The 22,407-nt window shown below is 36.1% G+C and overlaps 1 protein-coding gene across 4 annotated transcripts in view; it reads left to right on the forward strand.

The window, feature by feature from the left end:
- LOC131048331 (LRR receptor kinase SERK2) overlaps window positions 1-22,407 on the forward strand; it is an 84,325-nt gene that overhangs the window by 7,934 nt on the left and 53,984 nt on the right. For all 4 annotated transcript variants that reach the window (XM_057982244.1, XM_057982245.1, XM_057982246.2 and 1 more), the window contains one exon: window positions 20,610-20,874. In XM_057982244.1, the coding sequence (XP_057838227.1) occupies window positions 20,796-20,874 (79 nt within the window). In that variant the 5' untranslated portion in view covers window positions 20,610-20,795. Of the gene's footprint in view, window positions 1-20,609; window positions 20,875-22,407 lie in introns of those variants that run through there.

Consider the following 22,407-nt stretch of genomic DNA (forward strand, 5'->3'; position numbering starts at 1 on the left):
TGCATGCTTCATACTCTATGTCAAAGAAACGGGACATAGACTCGGCTCGGACTCGGCAAGGCCGAACGGGACTCGTACTCGAGACTCGGAGTCAGACTCGGCTGGACTTGGGAAAGTGAAAAACTCAAGAAATTTAGAGATTTTTAAAGATTTAAAACTTGTTTCAGGCACCCTTTATTGAATACACCTTAAAGACACAATAACATCATCAAACTTGGCTCATTTGATTACATACACAAGTATACATCAATCACATAAGCATAAACACAAATTGTAGCTGAAGGAAATAACAAACATAGATATATAAATATTGTCAAATGTATACAATATTACAAAACTCATGGAATAAAAAATCCATGTCATCATATGATCATCATCAAATGTTTCATACAAATACCAAAGGTAAATACAACTACAAGCCTATGGCTTAGAGGAGTTAGCACGGCTGCACCCTTCGGCCCCGGCCCCCTGCGAAGGCGTCGAAGGTAGGTCTTGGATGATTCGACAGCCATAGGCGCTCCCCGTGACACCATGCCATGCTCACCAACATCAAGAACATCCGTGTCACTATCTGCCTCTAAATCTCCTATCTGTGCTCGTGCTCTTTGCTCCTCCTTTGCCATGGCTATAGTCTTAGGCTCTATATCTACCTGGTTGATCCAATCAGTGTCAGACTCGGAGTGTAAATTTTCCCTACTTCTATTGACGCAGTTTCCCCCCATATTTTTCGACGGGGGTTTGGGGGCAGCGCCCCCAAGGTGGGGTCAAGGGGCATCGCCCCTTGCGCGCTCCTTGTCGCGATACAGGGCGGGGTTGAGGGGCAGCGCCCCGCGAGGCCAAAAAAACTTATTATTTAATAAAGGCGTTGGGTGTTATTTTTCTATTGGCTAACATGTTGTAACTCTAATTTTTCTCATTCTCAGGCGGAGGTTGTAGTGAACAAAGACGAGACCATTCATTTTTAAAAAAACTTTTTAAAATGTTTTTTTTTTGTCATTTTACGTAACCCAGCCAGTAGCCGAGTTTCAGGCACTGGACTCGCCGAGTTTGGCTAGTTTTTGCCAAACTCGCCAACTCGGCGAGCTTGCCAGACTCGGACTCGCCGAGTCTCATCCGAGTTCGAGTCCCAGAGACTCGGCGAGCATGTCTCGGACTCGGACTCGCCAAGTCTTGCGATTTTCTGGCGATTTTCGTTTCTCTGCTCTATGTGCTTGCTTCACACCTTGTGTATATTCATGTGTATACTCCATGTTTTATGGAGATATGCTTTGGATTTACACCTTATGTGTATTCGTATGTATGACTCATGTATTCTTGTGTATGCTTGATGTATTGGGTTTGTATATAGAGTGATTATTCTATGTGTGTTTCATATACATGCTTTGCACCTCCATGTGACATGTAGACTTCATGTCTTACATGTATTGTGTGTATACTTCGTGTCTATATACTTTGTGTTTATTATGTAATGACTGAGTGTGAGAAAATTGTCAATTGCTTGAGGACAAGCAATTTTGGGAAGGGCAGACTGTCATGTCCCTCCTTGATCATTATATATATCCTAAATGAAATAATTATTATTATTAATTAATTTAATAATAATCAAAGAAGGATTATTTGAAACTTATCTATTTATTAAATATTATTATTTATTAATATTTATTACTAATAATATTTTTGAAATATTAAATTATAAACATAATTTATATATTCTTATCTATAAACAAGTGTGATGTCCATATCCAGATGCTAGAACTCTAGAACCTAACAACTAAAGGAAAGCTCCTTTATAGATAATAAAAGGCATCAAGGAACTCATACAAAGACATGAAGGAGGAAACAATTAAGATAGTCTCATTAAAGATGACTCTATGATTAATAAAGATTATAGATATGAAGACACATATAAATATGGACAACAATATATGTTTATAGCCAACTCACGACAAAGCATTTGAGTCTATGGTCAAAGTGAGCAGTGAAGATATTGACTAGTTGGTTGGAGGAAAAACGATCATACAATGATACTGAGAAAAGGTGATGTAGCTGGGAACTAGCGAATGAATGGTATGTCAGCGACTTGGAAAGAACACAAGTTGCAGAGTCAAGAGTCAGACGTTTGACAATAAGCAAGCGGCAATAGACGAGCCTGAAATTAATTACCTCAGATCGGCTGAGGCATATAATGAAGGTGATTATAGATAAGCATCAATTAAGGTAGTGCCGTGGGGAAGAATTAATAAACCATAGATTATTGAGTGATGAGTACGAACAGTAATATGATGAAAGGAATTGCAGTGACTAGTGAAAGGTTACGGAGGATTAAAAGTAACGTAAACAATCAATAAACAAAGCAGCGAATTGACATACAAATTGATTTGTGTTAATAACCAATACTCATGGAAATAGTGCGATTAGAACAAGTAACTAATACGCATGTACAAGTGCGGTTAGACAATAGTAATTATTTATGAAGAGATATGATACAACTAGTTGCTTATGGAGTGATTGCAACCATTTGAGGTTGCAAGTTATATAATGAGGGAAAAAAAAAGAGAGCGCTGGAAGAGATAGGGAAGAGTATAGACAAGTATTGGAACAGAGACAGCAATCTAGGGATTGCAATCAATAATCCATATTCAAAATCAGGAATTTAATGTGTAATCAGGCCAATGTATCATTATAACTGAGTGGATTTTTATTATAAATATTTGAAGACAATTCATATGATCAAATAAAGTTATTGAAATCCTTATTTACACATCATACGTATACCTTTAGAGTTATATGAATATCAGACTTATCTCAAGATCATGGATCAGATCAAATCAGAACTATTATTAAGTTACAGGAATTGGCAGCCTCCTAGTAGGGGACATTACAGAAAACTTGGGGTAACATAGTAAAATAGATGATGCACAAAGAATTTCCTTTGCATGCCTCAAAATGGAAGGGCATACTATTGAGTGGTGGGGAAACTATTAATCAACTGTGAAAAGAGAAAGAAGCCCACAATAAATAGTTGGGATGAATTCAAGGAACTAGTTCATAGGAATTTTTATCACATTGGGCATAAAACTGGTCAAAAGATTCAATGCATGTACTATAAACAACTAAGCAAGAAAAGTGTATAAGATTACATGATGAAATTCAGGAGGCAATGAATGGCATGGACTTGAATAAGGATATGTCGATGAAATATCTTGTGGGGCTCCATTCTTACATCCAAAGGAGGGTAAGTACCACCAATTGTAAGGAATTGCATGAAAAATGTGTCCAAGCATATTATGTGGAGGAGAAAAAGAGGTACGAAGGTGAGCCTGCTAAGCACAAAGGTAAAAGCTATAAAAATAATTGGAAAGTTAAGAAATCAAATTTTGCAAAACTAAAAAAAGAAAGACATACAAAATCATTTTAGCCATTGCAAAATAGATGGATATAATCAATTCCAAGTGTTGGAAACTTCATCCTAGATTACATTCGTGGAGAAAGGAAAGAGCTATTTTTCACCAAGTTTTTGGGATGGGGGAATGGATGGGATTACTTTAGACCATTTTTGGGGACAACAAGGGATGGCAAAGGGCACACCTTATATATATATTTGATACTAAACCTCAAGGTCAAAGTTACATTTGTTCAATCAATACGACATTGTTCTTCGTTTTCATGCAACACCAATTTCACATTGGTTGACCATTAGTTGGATATTAATAGCATGCAGTGTTCTAATTGATAGACTTATTTATTTCCTCTGTTTCCAATGGTTGTGTCTTGTAGAGTAGATCTTATCTACTTGTCACTCTAATTGCAGAAGCTGCAGGCCTTTCACTGCCATTAAAGTATTTTTTTGTCTGTTTCTCCAACACCATAAAATTCTTATGGGCCTAAAAATATACTAAGCAGGGGAGCCATGCATGTTTTTCTGACAATTTTTTTGGGAAACTTTGTAGTGATTGGAGATGACAGGTGAACTTTTCATTGGTCCTTGAGTGTTTTAGGTTTATTACTAGGTGAACTTAATCATATATACAAAACTCAAATAAAAGATGCATAAAACTTTGGGAAATTATCAAACTGTTTACACTATAGGTTTTATCATTAACATATACTCTAAGGCAGAATAACAATGGACTCTCAAGGATAGAGAAGAGCATATGTTTCAACATAAACTATTTGATGCATTGCTCTTAAAATGTCTTACTGCTATTTGTTTGAAATGTATGAATGTACACATACTGACCTACTTAGAGGGGCATGGGGTTCACAAAGGGCAAAAAGATTGTTTAAAATCATGTTGGAAATGTGGGGATGGCTAGCCACCCCAGGGCAGGTGAGGGACCTCCAGACATCCCCTTTGTGTCCTAAGGGTGGCTGACTATCCATACCTCGTTTTCTAGCTGCCCCCTTGGTTCGGGGACATTTTAGTGCAAAGTTTTTTTTGGTGATGACTGGGAAATGTCCCCAAGTCGCCCGCTATTTCTAAGACGTCCCTAGTGTAGGGATAGGGGCTAAAAACCCTAGGGATGCGTCCCTGTGTCTCCCTTAAAAAGGAGGACTCAAATAAATTCATGCTAATAATCCAAGAAGAGGAAATTCAAATAGAGGATAGCTTAAACATAGATGATAGGCTTTCATGTGTAGCCTCCAACACTAAAGAAATGGACAAAATTGAAGAGATGAACAACTTTTTTATTTTGAAAATGCAAGCAAAGAAGCCAAGAGTTAATGTATTGTTAGAACTTGGTTCACAATGCAATATAATTTCAGAAGATATGGTTAAAAGGGTTGGACTGAAAACTCATCAATACTCATTGGGATGGGTGAAAGAGGTGTAGAAATATAGGTAACAAAATAGTGCAAGTTCAAGTTTGCAGCGAATGAACAAAATGTAGATGAGAGAGTTGCAAATGTTATTCCTCTTGATGCAATTGAAATGGTTCTTGGGAGGCTTTATTCATGTGTTAGAGATGCAATATTTATGATGGCTAACAAGTACAATTGGGTCAAGGATGGAATCAAATACATAATCAGAGAGCACCGAATCGAGGTAAGATCTAGTCAAGGAATAAAATTAATTCGAGAAATGAAGCAATATTGTTACTTTTGTTGAGAGATAAAAAAGATGGATAGTGATTTTCTACCAAGAGTAACTGAATATTGAAAGGTTTGGATGAAGTGTTCTAGGAGCCAAGTGGGGCTACCAACCAAGAAGGGAGGTGGAACTTGAGACTCAACTCCCGCTTGAATGTTCTCTACTAAACATTGAATTGTATCGACAATTTGACTAGAGAGCATTGATGTCAAGAAACAACTTAAAGAGTTTCTTGAGCAAGGGGCTATATGGCTTAGTACTTCACCTAATGGTTTGCCCATAGGGATGGTATAAAAGAAGGATCATTCTTGGGGTTTTGTATCGACTACAAAGCTTTAAATAAGATCACCATAAAAAAATAGATATTTACTTCCAAGGATACATGAGTTGTTAGACCAACTTTAGCATTCAAAATATTTTACTAAGTCAAATCTTAGGTTAGGCGTATGAAAGAATTTACTTAGAAGATTGCATTCAAAATTAAGCAAGGACTTTATGAACGATTAGTACTTCCTTTTGACCTAGGTAATGCACCAATTACTTTTATGATATTGATGAATGATGTTCTAAGGGATTTCGTGGATAGCTGTGTAATTGTCTGTTTGGATGATCTTCGAAGTTTAATGCTACCTGGGAAGAACATCTCATCTACATTAAACAAGTCTTGGAAAGGTTAAAAGATCAACAATTTCTATATAATATGAAAAAGTGTAAATTTAGAAAAAAAATCTTTAGTTTAGTTAGCGCATGTGGTAGGGGGAGGATTATTAAGAATAGTTCTTTCAAAGGTTGAAGCAATTTTAAATTGGCCTACACCAAAGATTGCTACTAAAACTAGAAGTTTTGTATGTGTCTCATAATAAATGAGGAAATTTATTTTCTTTGTTTTTTCCATAGCCTATCCTTTGCATCAAATTTCAGCTAAGGTAAGGGGCTTTCATTGGGTAAAGAACATGATAATGCTTTTGAAACATTAAAGTACAAAATAATTAATGCTCCTTGTGCTTGCTCTTCCTGATTTTCAAAAGCCTTTTGAAGTTGAAACTAATGCTAATGAAAGTGCAATGGATGCCATCTTGCTTCAAGGTGGTAGAATTATTTGTTATCATTCAGAGGTTTTTACTTAGGCTGTTAAAGAATATCTGGTGGATGATAAAGAATTGCATAGAGCAGTTCAAGCCATTAAAAAATGGAGGCCTTACTTGTTTGGCAAAGAAACTGTAGTGCACATTGATCATCAACCTCTATCATACTTATAGGCATAAAATAAATTATAAAAAGAAAGACTTTACAAATGGATGGGATTCTTATAGCAATTTCATTTGGCGATCAGATAGGAAGGGAAGTAGTAATGTGGTGGCAGACAGATTATTTAGATCACCTGTTTCAGCTATGGTGATGATTAGACATTTAGAGACTTTTACAGAAGATGCCTATTCAAAAGAATATGAAAATGATATAGACTCTAGGAAGAAGTACAAAGAACTTCAAACTTAAGGAAGTGTAAAAACTAAAAAGCAATAAATATTTCTATCTTAATCAGGGTTTTCTTTACAAGGTAGGAAAATTATGCTTGCCAATGGCACAAATGCTTCTAGTGACGAGGGAACTGCACACCTCCAAAGTGGCAGGTCAGTTTGGTGGTAGTAAAATAGTGGCTTACTTGCAAAGGTATGTCTTTTTGCCCAAAATGCAGCAAGGTTTGTTAGAAATCACAAGTTGTGTTGCTCTAGCAAATCTAAGATAAGAAAGGAAAGAATGCATGTGCCTCTTCCAATTTCCATAAGGCAATGGGAAAGAATGTATTTCTATGGACTTTGTAGGAGAATTGCCTATGACTAGACATGCACACGCTTATTTATTTGTAGTTGATAGATTTAGAAAAATGTTTTCTAACTCTGGAAAAGATTATCACAATTAAAGAAGCTGCTGAGATGTTGTTTTCTCATGTATGGGTGCACTTTTTGCTTCTCTAGTTCACTATTTCACATAGAGATCCAAGATTTATTGGGAAATCTCAGTCCACTTGTGGAGTATGATGGATAGAAGGCTCAAAAAGAGTATTGCTTTTCACCCACAAATAGATGGCTGAACAAAGCTGGTTGATAGGACCTTGTTGTAACTGATAAGGGGATATAGTAAGTATCCCAACACTTGGGATGAGTGACTTTCTTACATTCAGCACTCTTATTATAGGGCAATTCATTCTTCTATAAATCACTCACCTTTGAGGCATGCATAGGGTATTTTCCCTCAAGACCATTTGGTGTAGATTTCGATAAGCAAGAAGCACAAGTAGGACAAGATAATGAGGGGACTAAAGCTTCAAAATTTGTTGAGAGGATTAGACAAATCCAACTTAAGGTTAAAGAGAAATTTTAAAGAACTCAAAATTTGTAAAAGGCATGATCAACATAGAAAGGAGCATAAATTAAAGGTAGGAAATGAAGTTTGGCTTTCCTTTGTTTAGGAAAGACTACAAGGGCTACTATGAAAATTAAGCCATTAAGGTAACCCTTTCTTTCTTTTGGAGGCTATAGGTGAAAATGCCTTTAAATTTGATCTTCTTTCTTTCATGAAAACGCACTCAATGGTAAATTGTGAGTACTTGTAGCTTTGTGAGTCCTCTATGTTAGATGATGAAGCAGAGCAGGTGCTACTCTCTTAAGAAGACATGGGTGTGGAAGGAAAAACCATGTTCACAGAAGATGTAATACTAGAAAAAGAAAAAAATGAAACTAGAAATAGAGTCCAAGAATCATGGAAGATAGGATTTAAAGACTAGAAGATCAGTCAAGCCAAATGGTATTAGAACCAAGTTAAAGCACATAATAGGATTAGTCAGAAAATAGAGCTGGAAGACTAGACCACTACTGTAGCAGTGTCTATCAGCAACACAACCGCATAGTGTCCAGTACAGAACTGCAACTGTGGCATGTCCAAGACAGAGCCACAATTTGTGGTAGTGACCCATGAATTTGCAACTGAGAATCTGAAACAAATTGATGCTATTTTTGACTTCTAACATTAATGGGAATTCTTCTAGGGTCTAGGATAATGTTCTAGCATCAATAGTTGTCTAAAATAATGGTGGAAGCATGTGCTTGAGATCATGGAAGGTTTGAAAGGAGTATTGTAAGTGAGCAATACAAGAATTCAATTGTCTATTGACAGTAGGGAGATAGACAAAGACAAAGAGTAGAGAGTATTCATTGTTGCACTCACTGGTTGTCCTATTCTTACCAAAGTAATGTTACAAGGTAGAAAGGCAATTAGCACTGCTATAAAAGCTGATTTGCCCCTCATGAGGTTTCTAGGATAAAAATGTGCTGAGCTGTGTGAGTTTTTTCACTGTTTTGCAAGATTTTTTTTCTGTTTATGCTCTCAATATTCTTACCTCTCAAGCAGCTTCATTTGTTTCAATCAAGTATCACCTAGAAATTATTTTTCTGGTTCACAAATTCTAAAAGTGTAAAAGTTTAATGACCAGAAATGATCATATGTGGTAAGGCAAGGTTTGTAGCCTTAGAGCTTTGATGGTGCAATTTGTAATCAATGATGCATTTCAATGTTGGGTTTATAAATAATATTGAGAGTGAAATTTAATTGAGTGTTGTTGTACATGTTTAGTTGTCTACATTCGAGCTCTTAAATGTTTGACAAAGAAATGATAAATGCATAAGACAATTTTTGTCATCTAGAAAAGTCTAATAAAGACAAGAAATATTGCAGACAGTATTAAACACACACTGCAAGAGTAAGGTTAGTTAAGCAAAAAGAGAACTATTACATATCGTAGCTGTAAGTTAGTGCAGGACTAATTTAGGGTATTTTATTGTTGACAAGCCCTCTTTTGGAAACTTCTGATGTCTATAAAGTGAAAGTATTTGAATCCTCTGATCTGCAGTATTTTTGATGAATTAAAAGCTGGATAAGAAAAGTTTATTGAATGAGCTGACAAGATAAATGCATATTTTAAGCCAAATAAAGCTTTCTTTAAACAATTGTTTAAATTGTGCATTGCTTAATGTGAAAGAAATTGTTGTGCCATTTCAAATCTGAAACTGAAATTATGATTAATGCTCTAAAGAGGCCTATGTAGGTTGATGGAACTAAAATACATTGTTGTGAGTATTACTGTCCAAACAAGAGGCAAATCTAAGAAAAAGAAAACTAGCTAGCAATTAAATGACAACATATATGAATGTGAGTGCAATTAGAGTATGTTCAAGAGGGGAATCACAGTGATCAAAAGATCAATAGAGCAATTGTTTGTCCTAAAATTAGCAGAATTGGGCCTGGATCTGATCAATGATCAATGGAGCTATGATCTGAAGGGTCATATGGCTAACTTGAAGCTAGCGTCAATTTTTGTTCATGAACCTTGACCTTATTTTGAGCAATGACGGTTGTCTCTAGAGGACACATTAGCTGTATATGTCGATTCGGTGTAGATTCCTGCAGAGACTCGCAGCCACGAGAGTCTTTTTACAAGCTTGTCAGGCAGTTTGACCTGTCTAGACACATGACAAAGGGTCTTAGGCTACAACTCCTCAAGTTAGAATTGAGCATGGAGAAAATTGATGCCTATTGGAGATATAGGCGATTTTTTTTTGAAATGGAGAAGAACTATGGGGAAATTGAGATAGATAAGGAACGAGAGAGGCTTGGGGATGAATATCATGAACTACTGAAATCCCCATTAGATATGAGCTGCATTCACAAAGAGTGGCGGTGGAGGAGCAGTCCAAGGAGGAACAAGAACAAGAAGAAGAGATGCTAACAATAAAACAAACAACGAAGGTGTATGACCTCCAAAGACCCCACACATGGCCACAATAAAACAAACAACGAAGGTGTATGACCTCCAAAGACCCCACACATGGCCACAATCTCTCCCTGCTATAAGCCAACAAAAGGAGCACATTGTTCTAGAGTAGATTGAGACAACACTGGGGCAATTTGGCACATAGGCCATACTAGCTACTTCTTCTTTAGAGCCAAAGAAGAAGAGGAAACGATTGGTGAAAGCTTTGGGAGGAGAAGCAGAACAAGAAATAGAAGTCGCAGTGCCATCCACAATCTTTACCAATGACAACTTCAATAGGTAGATTTCTCTCCTCACCTCTATACACAATCTTCCTTCTTTTCATCTATGCAAGCATCCATTTCCTCAACACAACTTGCCACTCCACCTGCTCCTTCTACATGTGGCACAATTGCTTGCCCATCTACTTCGCAATTTGCTTCCATTCTCTCTATCTACCCTCATAATTCAATCCTCAGTTGTTGCGGAAATAGTGTCTGTTGCTTCGTAGCAACAAGTGACCATTCTCTACAACCTGCCACGAGGATCTCCCTTCGTGGGAGGATTTATTCAATCACTAGCTTAGTTCCATCAACAAATTGAAACTACAAGAAAATCTCATGAGGCCTACTTGTATAATCAAAGAAGCAAAGTAGGAACGTCCTTTGTTGTGCCTTAGATGAGGTCCTTATGTGACCCTGCTCAACAATTGTTGATGATTGCTTATATGATGTCGACCATAATAAAGCCTCGGGAGCAAATGCAGTCAGAAGATTACTCTATGCATGTTGTGGGTTTAAATCTTGGATAGGCAAGGCCTTAGGACATGGAGGAAAGGCAGGAGTTTGTCACAATAGACTTTCTCAAGACTAGTTGGCGCTTGGAGAAAAGAGAGTTAGTTAGCATGGGTCAAGAGCATTGTGGACTGGCTTATTGCAAAAAATAAGGCCAAGGATTTTGAGGTAACCAAGTTACAAGTGGATTTCCAAGGTTGAGTGACCATAGAAGCCCTGAAGCTTGAGTATGATCAAAGGGTTAAGTTGCAGATAGAGATTGTAGAGGTCCGAGCTCGGGTTGAGGCATCAAAGAAAGAGGAGGCTACTGACCAAAAGCTACAAGAAAGGATAAGTGAACCTACTCAAGTTCATAAGAGTCTCATAGCCTCTAAGGATCAACAATAGCAATTGCAACAAGAGTTGTAGGCCAAAGATCAGGAAATTGCACAACTTAAGCAAGAATTGGCTCAAAGCTCACAAGCTCCAAATTTTCTCCAAATGCCTCAACAACTCTATGCTTCATTCTAGGAATGTATCAAGCAGACAACCTCCAATTTGAAGTTCGCACTCAAGTTCATCTTGGATTCTCAATTCTTGAGTATTGAGGTTAGCACGATAGTTAACCGAACTCTCTTCTTCGTTGCACTTATGGTCGTTGATTCCCAATCACTGGTGCAAAAGTTGTACATTGCTTTTGATGAGACTATGGAGGTGGCCGATGTGGAAAATAGAAGACAAGCAACTGTTATAGCAAATGAATTTTTGAGCTGCAATAAGACGAACTTGAAGTGCACGACCAATCTGGATGCATTAGAGCAGGTTGTGAAGAAAATGAAGAGACACATTGAACAATTGGTCAAGTTAGTACTCCCCTCTCCTTTCCTTGTTGACAACACAATACTCTCAGAAAGTCAAATCTAAGAGTTACTTGAAAATAAACAAAAGGATCAAAGCGTCTTCTAGGGATTGAGCCAAGCATTGAGTGTAGAAGAAGTGGAAGCAATCCTTCAACCGCTTGCACAACTTGAATTCTAGATGTAATTTGTGGTGTAGAGTCTAGACATCTTCTCCTTCAAGGAGATTATTAATTTTGATAGGATCTTTGAAGCTCGAAAAAACAAGGCACAAATTTTTGAAGTTGAGTGGGCATCCCTTTACCTCGCTCTTAAGAAATTATAGTTCCGAAGTTGCAATTTGATGAAATCCCTTTTTGCCTTTTTGAATTTTGATGCATAACCAGAGATTTTGGGTTCAACCTTTGTAGGCAAAGATCCCCTGTGAGTCGCCATAGCTAGAGACATTCTACATTTTGTGGGTCTATGCTCAAGGCATTGATAGAAACAATGTAAATATCACTCAAGGTGAGAACTTCCCTTTTTGGTGCAATCGGCTTCATGTTTATTTTGGCTAAGTCCCTCTCACAAGTGGGACGTGTGTCATATTGACGCGTGTTCTCTTCATTAAGAATGCTCGACCTTCCTTCATGCAGTGTTGACAAGCCACATGGTAGCCTACTGCACTATCAGGAAAAATAAAAGCTGAGAAAGATTTTAAATGATGATCGCTCCAAATGTGCCACTTGTCACACTGGCATACGTTTTGGTATCTTGTCGTGAACAGTACATCTTAATGTTGTACCATTGGCCAAAGCAACCAAACAAGACCATTCAGTGGGATCAGTGCGGAAGGAAGCATAGAGAGGTATGCAACGTCACATCACTTCTTAGGAGCGAGGTAGGATGTGACACATATTTAAAGATGCACCATTGGTTCTTTTGGGTAGTGGCTTCAACCCAATGCATGCCACCATCAGTAGAAGAGTAACCAACAATTCTAGTTGGTAGAACAGGCAGCATGCTCACCATTCCCATCCAAAATCAACATCTCTAGCAAGTTCCAATTGCACCTATAATTTCCGCCATGATTGTAATCAATTTGTCTATAAAATGATTTTTATTCAACGTAATAGGGGTTCGATACAGTTTTCTAGGAGAATGCTTTAGGTTGTGCCTTAATGGCGTTTTTTAACTTGTTCACCCCCCAACAATGAAGAGTCGTTGGCACCTTGTGCTTAGTTCATCTAGAATGTTTGTTTTCTAATTTCTTAGTTTCGGCTTATGTGATTCTTAATGCTGCACTATAACTTGGGATTTCAAATCATGCGTGCATTGTTTCAAAATTTACATGAATCCATTTGATCATTATGAGTTACATTATGCTTCTTGGAATTGAAAATTGATTTAAATTATGGCACATCGCCTTAGATTAGGATCTTGGTTAAAATATAGTTTCTTTAAAGTATTTCTCTCCCTTTCCAAACCCGTCTAAAATCACAAGAGCCAACTTCTTTAAAACCTGGAGGTTGTTTCACGGATCCCACGTCCGTGAAACTAGTGGACTGGAGAGTGGTGTATCCTACAATGCTAGGTTTTAGTTAATAAAAGTAGAATTATTTACCTAGTGTCAACAAAGCATCTTAGCAATTTAAATAAATATTTACAATTTATTCAACATGAACATGGACCACTACAAAAATTATTGTAAAGATTGTAAATTGTAAATACATATTGTTTAGTTTTAGTTTATTTGCAGTGAGCTTTCCTTTCTAATTCAGAGTGATTTTACCACACATTTGTTTTAATTTGTATTGTATTGAAAGACGTGAATTAAAACACTCTAATGAGGTTAGTTTCTTTAAGCAATGTGGAAATGAAAGCCAACTTGAATTTTGTAATACGTGTTTATGTAATGTCTCCAAGTGAGCAACCTTAAGAAATATACAATGTTCTAATGTGTGCCAGTTGAAATGATGAAATTTTTTAGAGTAGATGTGAAATCCCATTGAAATATATACTGAACAGCAACAAAGTTAGTAAACCCTTATCAATTGAAATATTTAACTATGAACAACAGATCCAACAACCAACAATGTTGGTATAATTTTAGAAAGCCTCAAATAAAAAGTAACCAATTGTAACAGAAGTTCTGAATTCTATATGATCCGATATAAATTTGAAACTAAGTTACCGGTTCCGGTTCGGATTCGGGTACGGGTTGGCGGATTCGGCAAAAAAAAATTTTTTTTGGGTACGGGTACGGGTTCGTCCGTACATATATATATATATATATTTTAATTTTTTTATATATATATATATATATATATATATATATATATATATATATATATATATATATATATATATATATATATGTTCAAACTTCAAACATCAAAATTATATATGTTCACAGTTCAAACATACAAATATGAAACATCAAACATACAATGTAACTTTCCCATACAATGATACATAGATGATAACAAATAAATCATAAATCAATAAATCATAAATCCATAATTGCCAATGCCAATAAATATTCTGAATTAATGGCTTGGGTTGGATGCTTCAGATGAAGATGAATATGGAATTTAAATCCCATAGATGGCTTGTAATTTGAATGTTTAACTTTATACTTTATTGTGTCATGACATTTTCACATTTTGAAACTTGAAACTTGAATATTATCTTTTTTGCAAATTATGAATATGATTAAAAATATTGTTTTTTTATTGTTTTTAAATGCTTGCTAACCCGTGGGCCCCGTTTTTGGGAACCCACGGGCTTGGGTTCACCCGGGTCCTCCTGGGTTCGCCCTGGGTCCCACCCGGGTCCTGCCCAGGTGGCTGGGTTCCCTGTGGGTCCTGCATGGCAGGACCCACAGGGAACCCAACCGCCTGGGCAGGACCCGGGTGGGACCCAGATCGAACCGGACCAGGACCAGGACCAGGACCCAGCCAAAATAGGGGAGAACCGGTATCTGAGATTTGAAACCGTAATGCACCTCTCATTTAATCATAAATGACAAATTTGATCACTAATGATAATAACTAGAGATTACAGCAAAAATAATTAGAAATAAATCACTTTCAACAATATTAAATCATAGATCAGCATGTGCATAGGCATGCAATTAGTTATGTAAGTTTTTATTGGTTTCAGTGCATGAACAATCAACACTTTTACCTACAACAGACTGTACAACTATATGGTAGGCAGAAACCCTTATAAAATGGTGGAAGTCAAACTGTACACAAGCTTGAATGAAATTGCAGTAGTCATAAATTATTTGAAACGGTGTAGTGAATGTCCTAAATGACAGCGGCTGGAAGGAATGCCATATGACAACTCAATAGTAAATAAAACTTGGAAATCAGCAGCAGATGTCTGAAACAATAAATTGAACCGTCCATTAGCAGCAATATGTTTGAAATCCTCTTCAAATTCAGTGACAACAACAGGTCAAGATGATACAGTGGTCAATATTCATGGATATTGTACAATGCTTCCAATAGAGAGTGATGGTGGACTAAAAACCTTCAATTAATGTAGGAAAAACTCTGTCAAACACTTGGAAAAGATTTACAACAATTTTTTTTTTAATTGAAACCCTAAAAACCAGCAATGAATGGTTGTATGGTGGCAAGATGTGAAATGTGGCAGCTGTAAATGATGTAGACAACGGCTGAAAGCTGGGTGAAATAGTTGATATCAGTGTTACAAGATCTAGACTTGCCTAAGACTCCACAAGCTGATTTTTGACCTGGACTTGAACTTGACGTAGACTCAACAAAGACTTGAGAAACTGGAAAATGCATGAAATTCAGAGATTTATAAAGATTTTAAACTTGTTTCATGCATCCTATAATAAATTAACCTTAATGATACAATAAACTCATTAAATAGAAGCTATTATGATCACATACACAAGTATACATTGATCACATACACAAGTATGCATTGATCACACACGTATAAGCACAAATTTTAGCTAAAGGAAATAATAGATTTAGATATATTAATATTGTCAAATGCATACAAAACTCATGGAATATGAAATCCATGGCATCAAAAGTTCAAACAAATGTTTAAAACAAAACTAGAAGTCTATGGCATAGAGGAGCCTGTATTACTTGACTCTACTACATAGGCATCTAAGATAAGTTCTGTATGATGATGCAGCCATGATATCTGCTTGTGTCTCAATGACATTCACATCAACATCCAAGCTGTCTACTCGTGCTTTATCCTCCTCTACCATGGCTATTGCCACGACCTCTCTATCCACTTGGTCAACCCAATCAAGGTCCTCATTACTAAAGACATGATCCTCAACCTCAGTGATCCAATCTGATCGTGGATCAACCTCCTCTATTGTGATGGGTGATAAGTCATTGCCCAAAATCTGTCTATGGTAAAGGCGAAGGTTGTAATGAACATAAACTAGATCATTCAATCTTTGCATTGACAGTCTATTACACTTCTTGGACTGTATGTTCTCAAGCATACTCTAATTGCATTCACAACTTGAAGCTCTTCATGGTTGGCTCAATAATCGAACTATAATCCTTAGAAGATTTGGTACCTTAGGACCAAATCTTTCCCACCATCCATTTGAGATGAGAAAAAGAAAAAATCGATTTCATTGTCCAACTTTAATTTTCAATATTTAATATAATGTTTAAAAAAGGAAATTTTTTAATTTTTAAACTTAAATAATGCCCTTAATGGATTTTTACTTGGCTGCAATGTTGACCGAGTTGCCTTACATATCTTGTGCAAAGACATCTCCTTGTGCAAGTCTAAGATCTTAATCTTGGTGACTTTTAGTGATCCAACACCAAAATTAGGCATCTTTTGATCTATGATTGTGTAGAGCCCACTCAAAACCTCTCCATCCACCTTGAAATCAAAGTGGAATTGGAATGTGAGATTGAGTAAATAAGCAATTGTGTGTATGCATTGTGGGCTTCTCCCCATCAAAAACTCAGAGAACCACTAAAGGCTTTGTGAACTGCATTTTTGTGAAACATTAACATAAGTGTGTAAAAAAAAAGCAAATATATTAAATATGTAATGCAGGTTTACCTTTACGAACTCCACGGTCAGTACCTAGAAGCTTTGCTTATCAAAAATCCAATTAACCATATCAACCCCTTGGTCTTAGCATATGACGAGGAATGGAACAAACATGTGCCTCAAATCTCTCTTTGCTTGAAGCAATGATTGTAATATGATAAAATTAATTGCAAATTGGGTTATTCTAGGATGAGCCAACTTCTTTCTTGTGAATTGCCTCATCAGATTGAGGATCCATCTATGATTGTACTTGTATTTACAAACATTTTTTGCTATCTGCATACATGCTTTGATCCATGAAATCTTGCCAAGATCTTCCAATATGAGGTCAAAGCAATGAGCAACACAAGGAGTGTAGACTATGATGTGTGGCTATTCATGAGTAGTCTACCTGTAGCGACATAATTTGCTGCATTATCTATAACTAACACCACATTCTCCTCACCCACCAAAATGAAGATTCCTTTTAAAACTTCACAAAGGAATTCAACATTTTTGGTGTTTCGAGAAGCATCAATAGATTTTATGAACACTGTGCCACCTAAGAGAGAAACAAAATCAATGACTCAATAAAGTATAAATAAAAAATCTGAATCACTAAATCAATGCATTTCAGAAAGTACAATCATCCGAGGAAGAAACAAGAAAATTTAGAAATGTTCTATTTTTTTAATCCGTCAACGATCAGCCATGATGGTGCAGCCCTTCTTCCTCCGTATCTCTCGTTGCTCGTCAATTGTGATTTTCACATCAGCCACCTTTTGAGACAAAATGGGGCCCCTTATCTCCTCATCATTAGGGGCTTTGAACCCCGCCCCACAAATAGTAATGGCATCCACCGTGTTTTGCCAATAAGGAGGCCTAACACAAATAAATTAATCTCAGTTGAGAAAATTAGGATAGGTTTTGATGCTTGATTTAGGAGTAAATCCTAACCAAGCAACTAGAGGTGGAGAAGCTATAAAAGGAGTAAAAGACTAATAAAAAAAGGAAGAGAGAAGTTAGTGAGATCTGAAGTTAATGGGACCTAACTAGAAAGGAGATATAGACACGAGGATGTAAAGAAGTAGTGGAAAATAGCTGTAACTATTAGCACCCTTGGACAAAGTGATGCAATAGTGGATTGGATGTATAAACTGATTTGAATATTATGAAATATATTTTGTGCCTACTTTATGTTAAATGGTAGCATTCTGAACAACTACACGTTCCAATTAACCAATTTATGCTAAGTATAGGTAAATATGCACAAATGACAACTTCTAGTACATGCTTCTTTTGCACGAAATTGCAAAAACCTCACTTCCTCACAAACATAGTCTAGTAAGGGTCTCTGGGCAGTGTTGTACTTTGGATGAGCTCTTGAATCCATCCTAGATCTGAGCGATAGGGTAGTGTGAGGTTTTCCATCTATTTGTGGTGTCCATTAGTCTTCATAGGACTACAAGATGGCCAAGTGTGTGTATGTGTCACTAAACAAACCCAACATTCTGATTTCATAGCCAATACATGCTATAATTCACTTCTTTGAGTAACTGATTGCACATACATTGTTCAATCATCGCTAGAAATCCCCAAGTGCAAAGTTAAGCGAGTAGATGTGATGTTTGATTTTCAAAATTTCTGTCAATGATTAGTACAAATGAGCAAAGATAGAAAAAAAGAACTAGATATACATGAAGATCATAGGCAATATGGGGTGACTGTGTAGATTATTTGTTGAATTTATTAAAAATTGAAGTACCTTTGCAAGGATTCCTGAAAATGAGTGCACATGAAGCTATTTAAGTATGAGTCCAAAATTCCAATGTGTTTGATAAGTGTTTGTCAATATTGTTTAAACTTGAACAAATAGGGGTAGGATTTGTCATAGACTGTTGAAATTATGTTTTGTTGCATCTCATGTATACTATCATCTTTTCCATTTACAATACTTATGCACCATGTTGCTAAGCACAAAATTATTATTTTCTTAACTAACTCTATAAGGGAATAACTATACAACCAAGTAGTGTTTCTAAGGAGTTGAATAAGATTTGCGTTGATGAATTAGCTACATGGTATATCTTTGCTAATTACAAATCACCTAGAATTTAACATTTGTCTCTTTTTCATCAATTAAGGGTTTGCCTCTTCCTCACTTTTTCCCTTGTGATTGCCAAAGTGGCCTCCTATCCATCCATTTACACCAGATTTATCGTAATTGAACAATGGTCAGGGAAATTCTTGCATTAATGCAATTTTTCCCATATGAATGGCATGAGGTATGGAATAGTGCCTGCTTGGTTTGGATCATCATGCACAAAATGCTTTTACTTCTTGCATTTTTGGCACTAAATTGTAAGTCCACTTATGTTAAGTTTGCTCTAATGAATTCCACTTTCTAATAGACAATTGATTGGTTGCTCGATCTGCTTAACTACTACTCAGCCAAATATCACATACATAGAACTTGGTATCTAGATTCATGTCAGAACTTGAGGAAACACATTGGAGTGCCGCTAAGAGGATTCTCAAGTATCTTTGAGGGACATTGAATTATGGTTTCCATTTTTAGCATTCAAAGGAGAGTAGATTGGTTTGATATACTGATTCAAATTGGGCAGTTTCTATTGATGATTGGAAATCTACTTCTGGTTATACTTTCAGTTTTGGTTCAGTAGTAGTTTTTTGGAAGTCCCCCAAAAAATTTAGTATAATGAGTACAAATCTATTACCTTCGCAGCTTGCCGAGGAATTTAGTTGAGGAGAATTTGAAGAGGATTTGCAACAAATAAAAATGGTCCCATAATGTTGTATTGTGATAATCAGAGTGCTATATAAATGAGTGAGAATCTAGTGTTTCACAACAAGACTAAGTATATTGAAATTCAGCACCATGACATCACAGAGTTGGTTCAACAAGAATTGCTTGAGCTTGTATATTGCTCTATAGAGGAATAGGTTGCCAATATCTTCACGAAGCCCCTTGCTCATGATTCTTGTCAATGTTCATTATCGGGGAGAAATGACAGAATAATGAACATTTTTAGTTTTGTTTTGTAGTTTCCAAATGTTCATTATGGGCTGAACAAAACAATAATTAACATTTATAATTAATAGGTACTTTTTGGGAGTAGCTAGTTGGCAGTTTGCTTGTTTGTCAGTTTCTTTTTCACTTATAAATGTAAATCTTTTTCAAATAATAGATCAACGGAGATGTTGGAGAGCCATCCACAATTTCTGCATTATATTGTCTTCTAGATAATCTGTAGGCATCAATTTTATTTTTCTGCTGCTCTAAAATACCTTCACTCTCAGGAATATTTTACTATGACATAGCTCACTCAAGGTAGGACATTATATACATATACATATACTGATATACATATACATATACATACACACACACACATATATTTTAGGGAAATCTGTTTCACATTACTTCAGGGAACACCAATTTAAACTAATATAAAAATAGGGATACAAGGAAAGTATCTTCCTGAGAAATCTATATAAACAATTATTTGCACCCGTACAGCAAGTGGAAAGGACCCATTTTGGGATATGTAAAAAATTGCAAGAAAATAATCTTGAGGATTCCAACAGTTTCTTGAAGTGTGGTCTATTTTATGATATAAAAGGGAGAGCTGATGCCACACTTGAAGTTGGATGGGAGAAAATTGTAGCACACTAACACACCATATTTACATGCAATATCTAGTGAGTTAACAAATTTTCTGAATAAATGTATTCTTACCATGAATGGGCACTGAGGATCTTTTGGGAAGGGACCTAATTGTAGCTAATAAATCACTAGCTATTGTACTATATGTATTATTGATTTTCATGCAATGTATTAGAAAATCTGTGCTTTGGAAAACTAATTCACAAAACACAATACATTAGTAGAAAATGCAACTTTGTGCAATTATGACTTTTCAATTTCTGTTCCATATTTATGAAAATTATTTGCTAATATCTTCCTTAATGAAGCTTATTTCTGTTTATAAAATGACATGCAGTTTGCTTTGTATCAGGTTCCACAGAATGTGTGCTTGATAACCAGTACAAGCATGATCCTTTTGAACTTAAGTAACTCTGGAAATTGCTATGAGGAAAAGTACAATTCTCTCAAGGAAAGAATGTGGATACTTCATCAGCTAATAATCTAACATTCTGGAGATTATATATAGCTGTTGAAAAATTGATGGTTTATCTGAAATATGCATTCTATGGCGAACTGGCTTGTATTTCTTATTCTTCTATACTGTCCATGCTTTATAGCTGCAACAAATGCTGAAGGTATTCTATCTCCTTTCTCAATTCTTTCAATCAACAAAAAATTGAATGAGAAATTAATGTTCCCAAAGAAATATAAATGTCTATTGCACTGTCTTCAAAGCAAAAGCTTTGAAGTTACTACATCAATCTACCTGACAACTGCTTAATTGACTAGATGATAGTATCAACATCTAAAATAAATTAGAAAAAGTTACATAAAATTAAGATACACACTGCATCTAATGAGATCTGGAAAAATTGCAGAACAATATCAATGTGGATTTGCTTTTATAGAAGCTAACCCAATCGATCTGTTGGTATTCATATTTTGACACATTGAATAGTGTGTTTTATTGCTAGTATTTTGTCTTTCTGCTAATTTCCTTCCAGGAGTATATAATAAAACCTAAACAGATCTCGGATAGTTCTCTATGTAAATTTATCAATACAAATAGGTTTCCACAAAAAAATAGTGTTTATTGCTATCACTTCTGTTATTCTCAAAATTGATTTCCATTTGGTTATGATACCTAATGAGACTGTTGACCAAGAGTTAGCTTCCATCCCTTGCACAACTGTTGGCTAAGTCAGCCACCATTTCTAGCAGGGTTGTTGGGGTAGTAGCTGCCACCATCTCTTGCGGGGTCTCTGGCTAATTATTTTGTTTTAATGGCAATCGATTCCTAAACAATCCTACTTGCTTACAATAAATTTTCCCATCATTCTTTGCTGAGCAGCTGGCCTGAAATACAGAAACAATAATAAATATCTTTAACAGTCTACCTTTAAAGTGCAACCGTTAATTTTTTAATTTTTTAATTTAATAACAGTCATTAAAAGTCAACAAATTCAACATACCTTATTAACTATTGGGAGATTTGTTAGTTGCACTTTCAATGAATGCTGGAATCTCAATAAACTGCCAACATGCTCTGGTTAATGCAGCAACAGAAAGTCCGTACAATAGCAGAGAAGTTGAAGGAGCAGATAACTGGTGCAAAATGGACTTTTCTTTGCACATTGTCTGGGCCAAAATTGCTACCCAACTCCTTTGCCTTGAAAGTATCTTCAGGCTCACTTGGTTGATACATAGGCTAAGATCTTAAGGTTGGTTTTTCTTTGGCTTTTTGGTGACATCTATTTCTGGCACCTATATCCTTGAAGGAGATTGCCTCTTTGGGTCCCTTCAAAGGGTCCCTTCAAACATTAGTGCTGTTTGTTCTCTGAGGTCTGTTTGCTCTTCCAATCTATTGGCATTTCTTTGGAGAGGCTTCCTCCTTTCAGGAATTTCTTAAATGCTCCTTGTCAGAACAAGGTGCTCAATTGATTTATTAGGGGGGACATTTCTGCCAGTGCATCCAAGTTACCTGGACTTCCCCTTTGAAATTGCAAAGTAGTTTTCTACGCTTAGCACTTCTTATAGATTGCTAATGGAACCATTGTTCAAACTTCAATCCAACTATATTTAGCATAATTGTTTCATGGTTTCAGGATTCCCCTTGATATTCTACGAGTGTGCTCCCTAATAGAAAATAAGACTACAGAAAGAAATAT

Source organism: Cryptomeria japonica, chromosome 8 (assembly GCF_030272615.1).
Source record: "Cryptomeria japonica chromosome 8, Sugi_1.0, whole genome shotgun sequence".
NCBI lineage: Eukaryota > Viridiplantae > Streptophyta > Pinopsida > Cupressales > Cupressaceae > Cryptomeria > Cryptomeria japonica.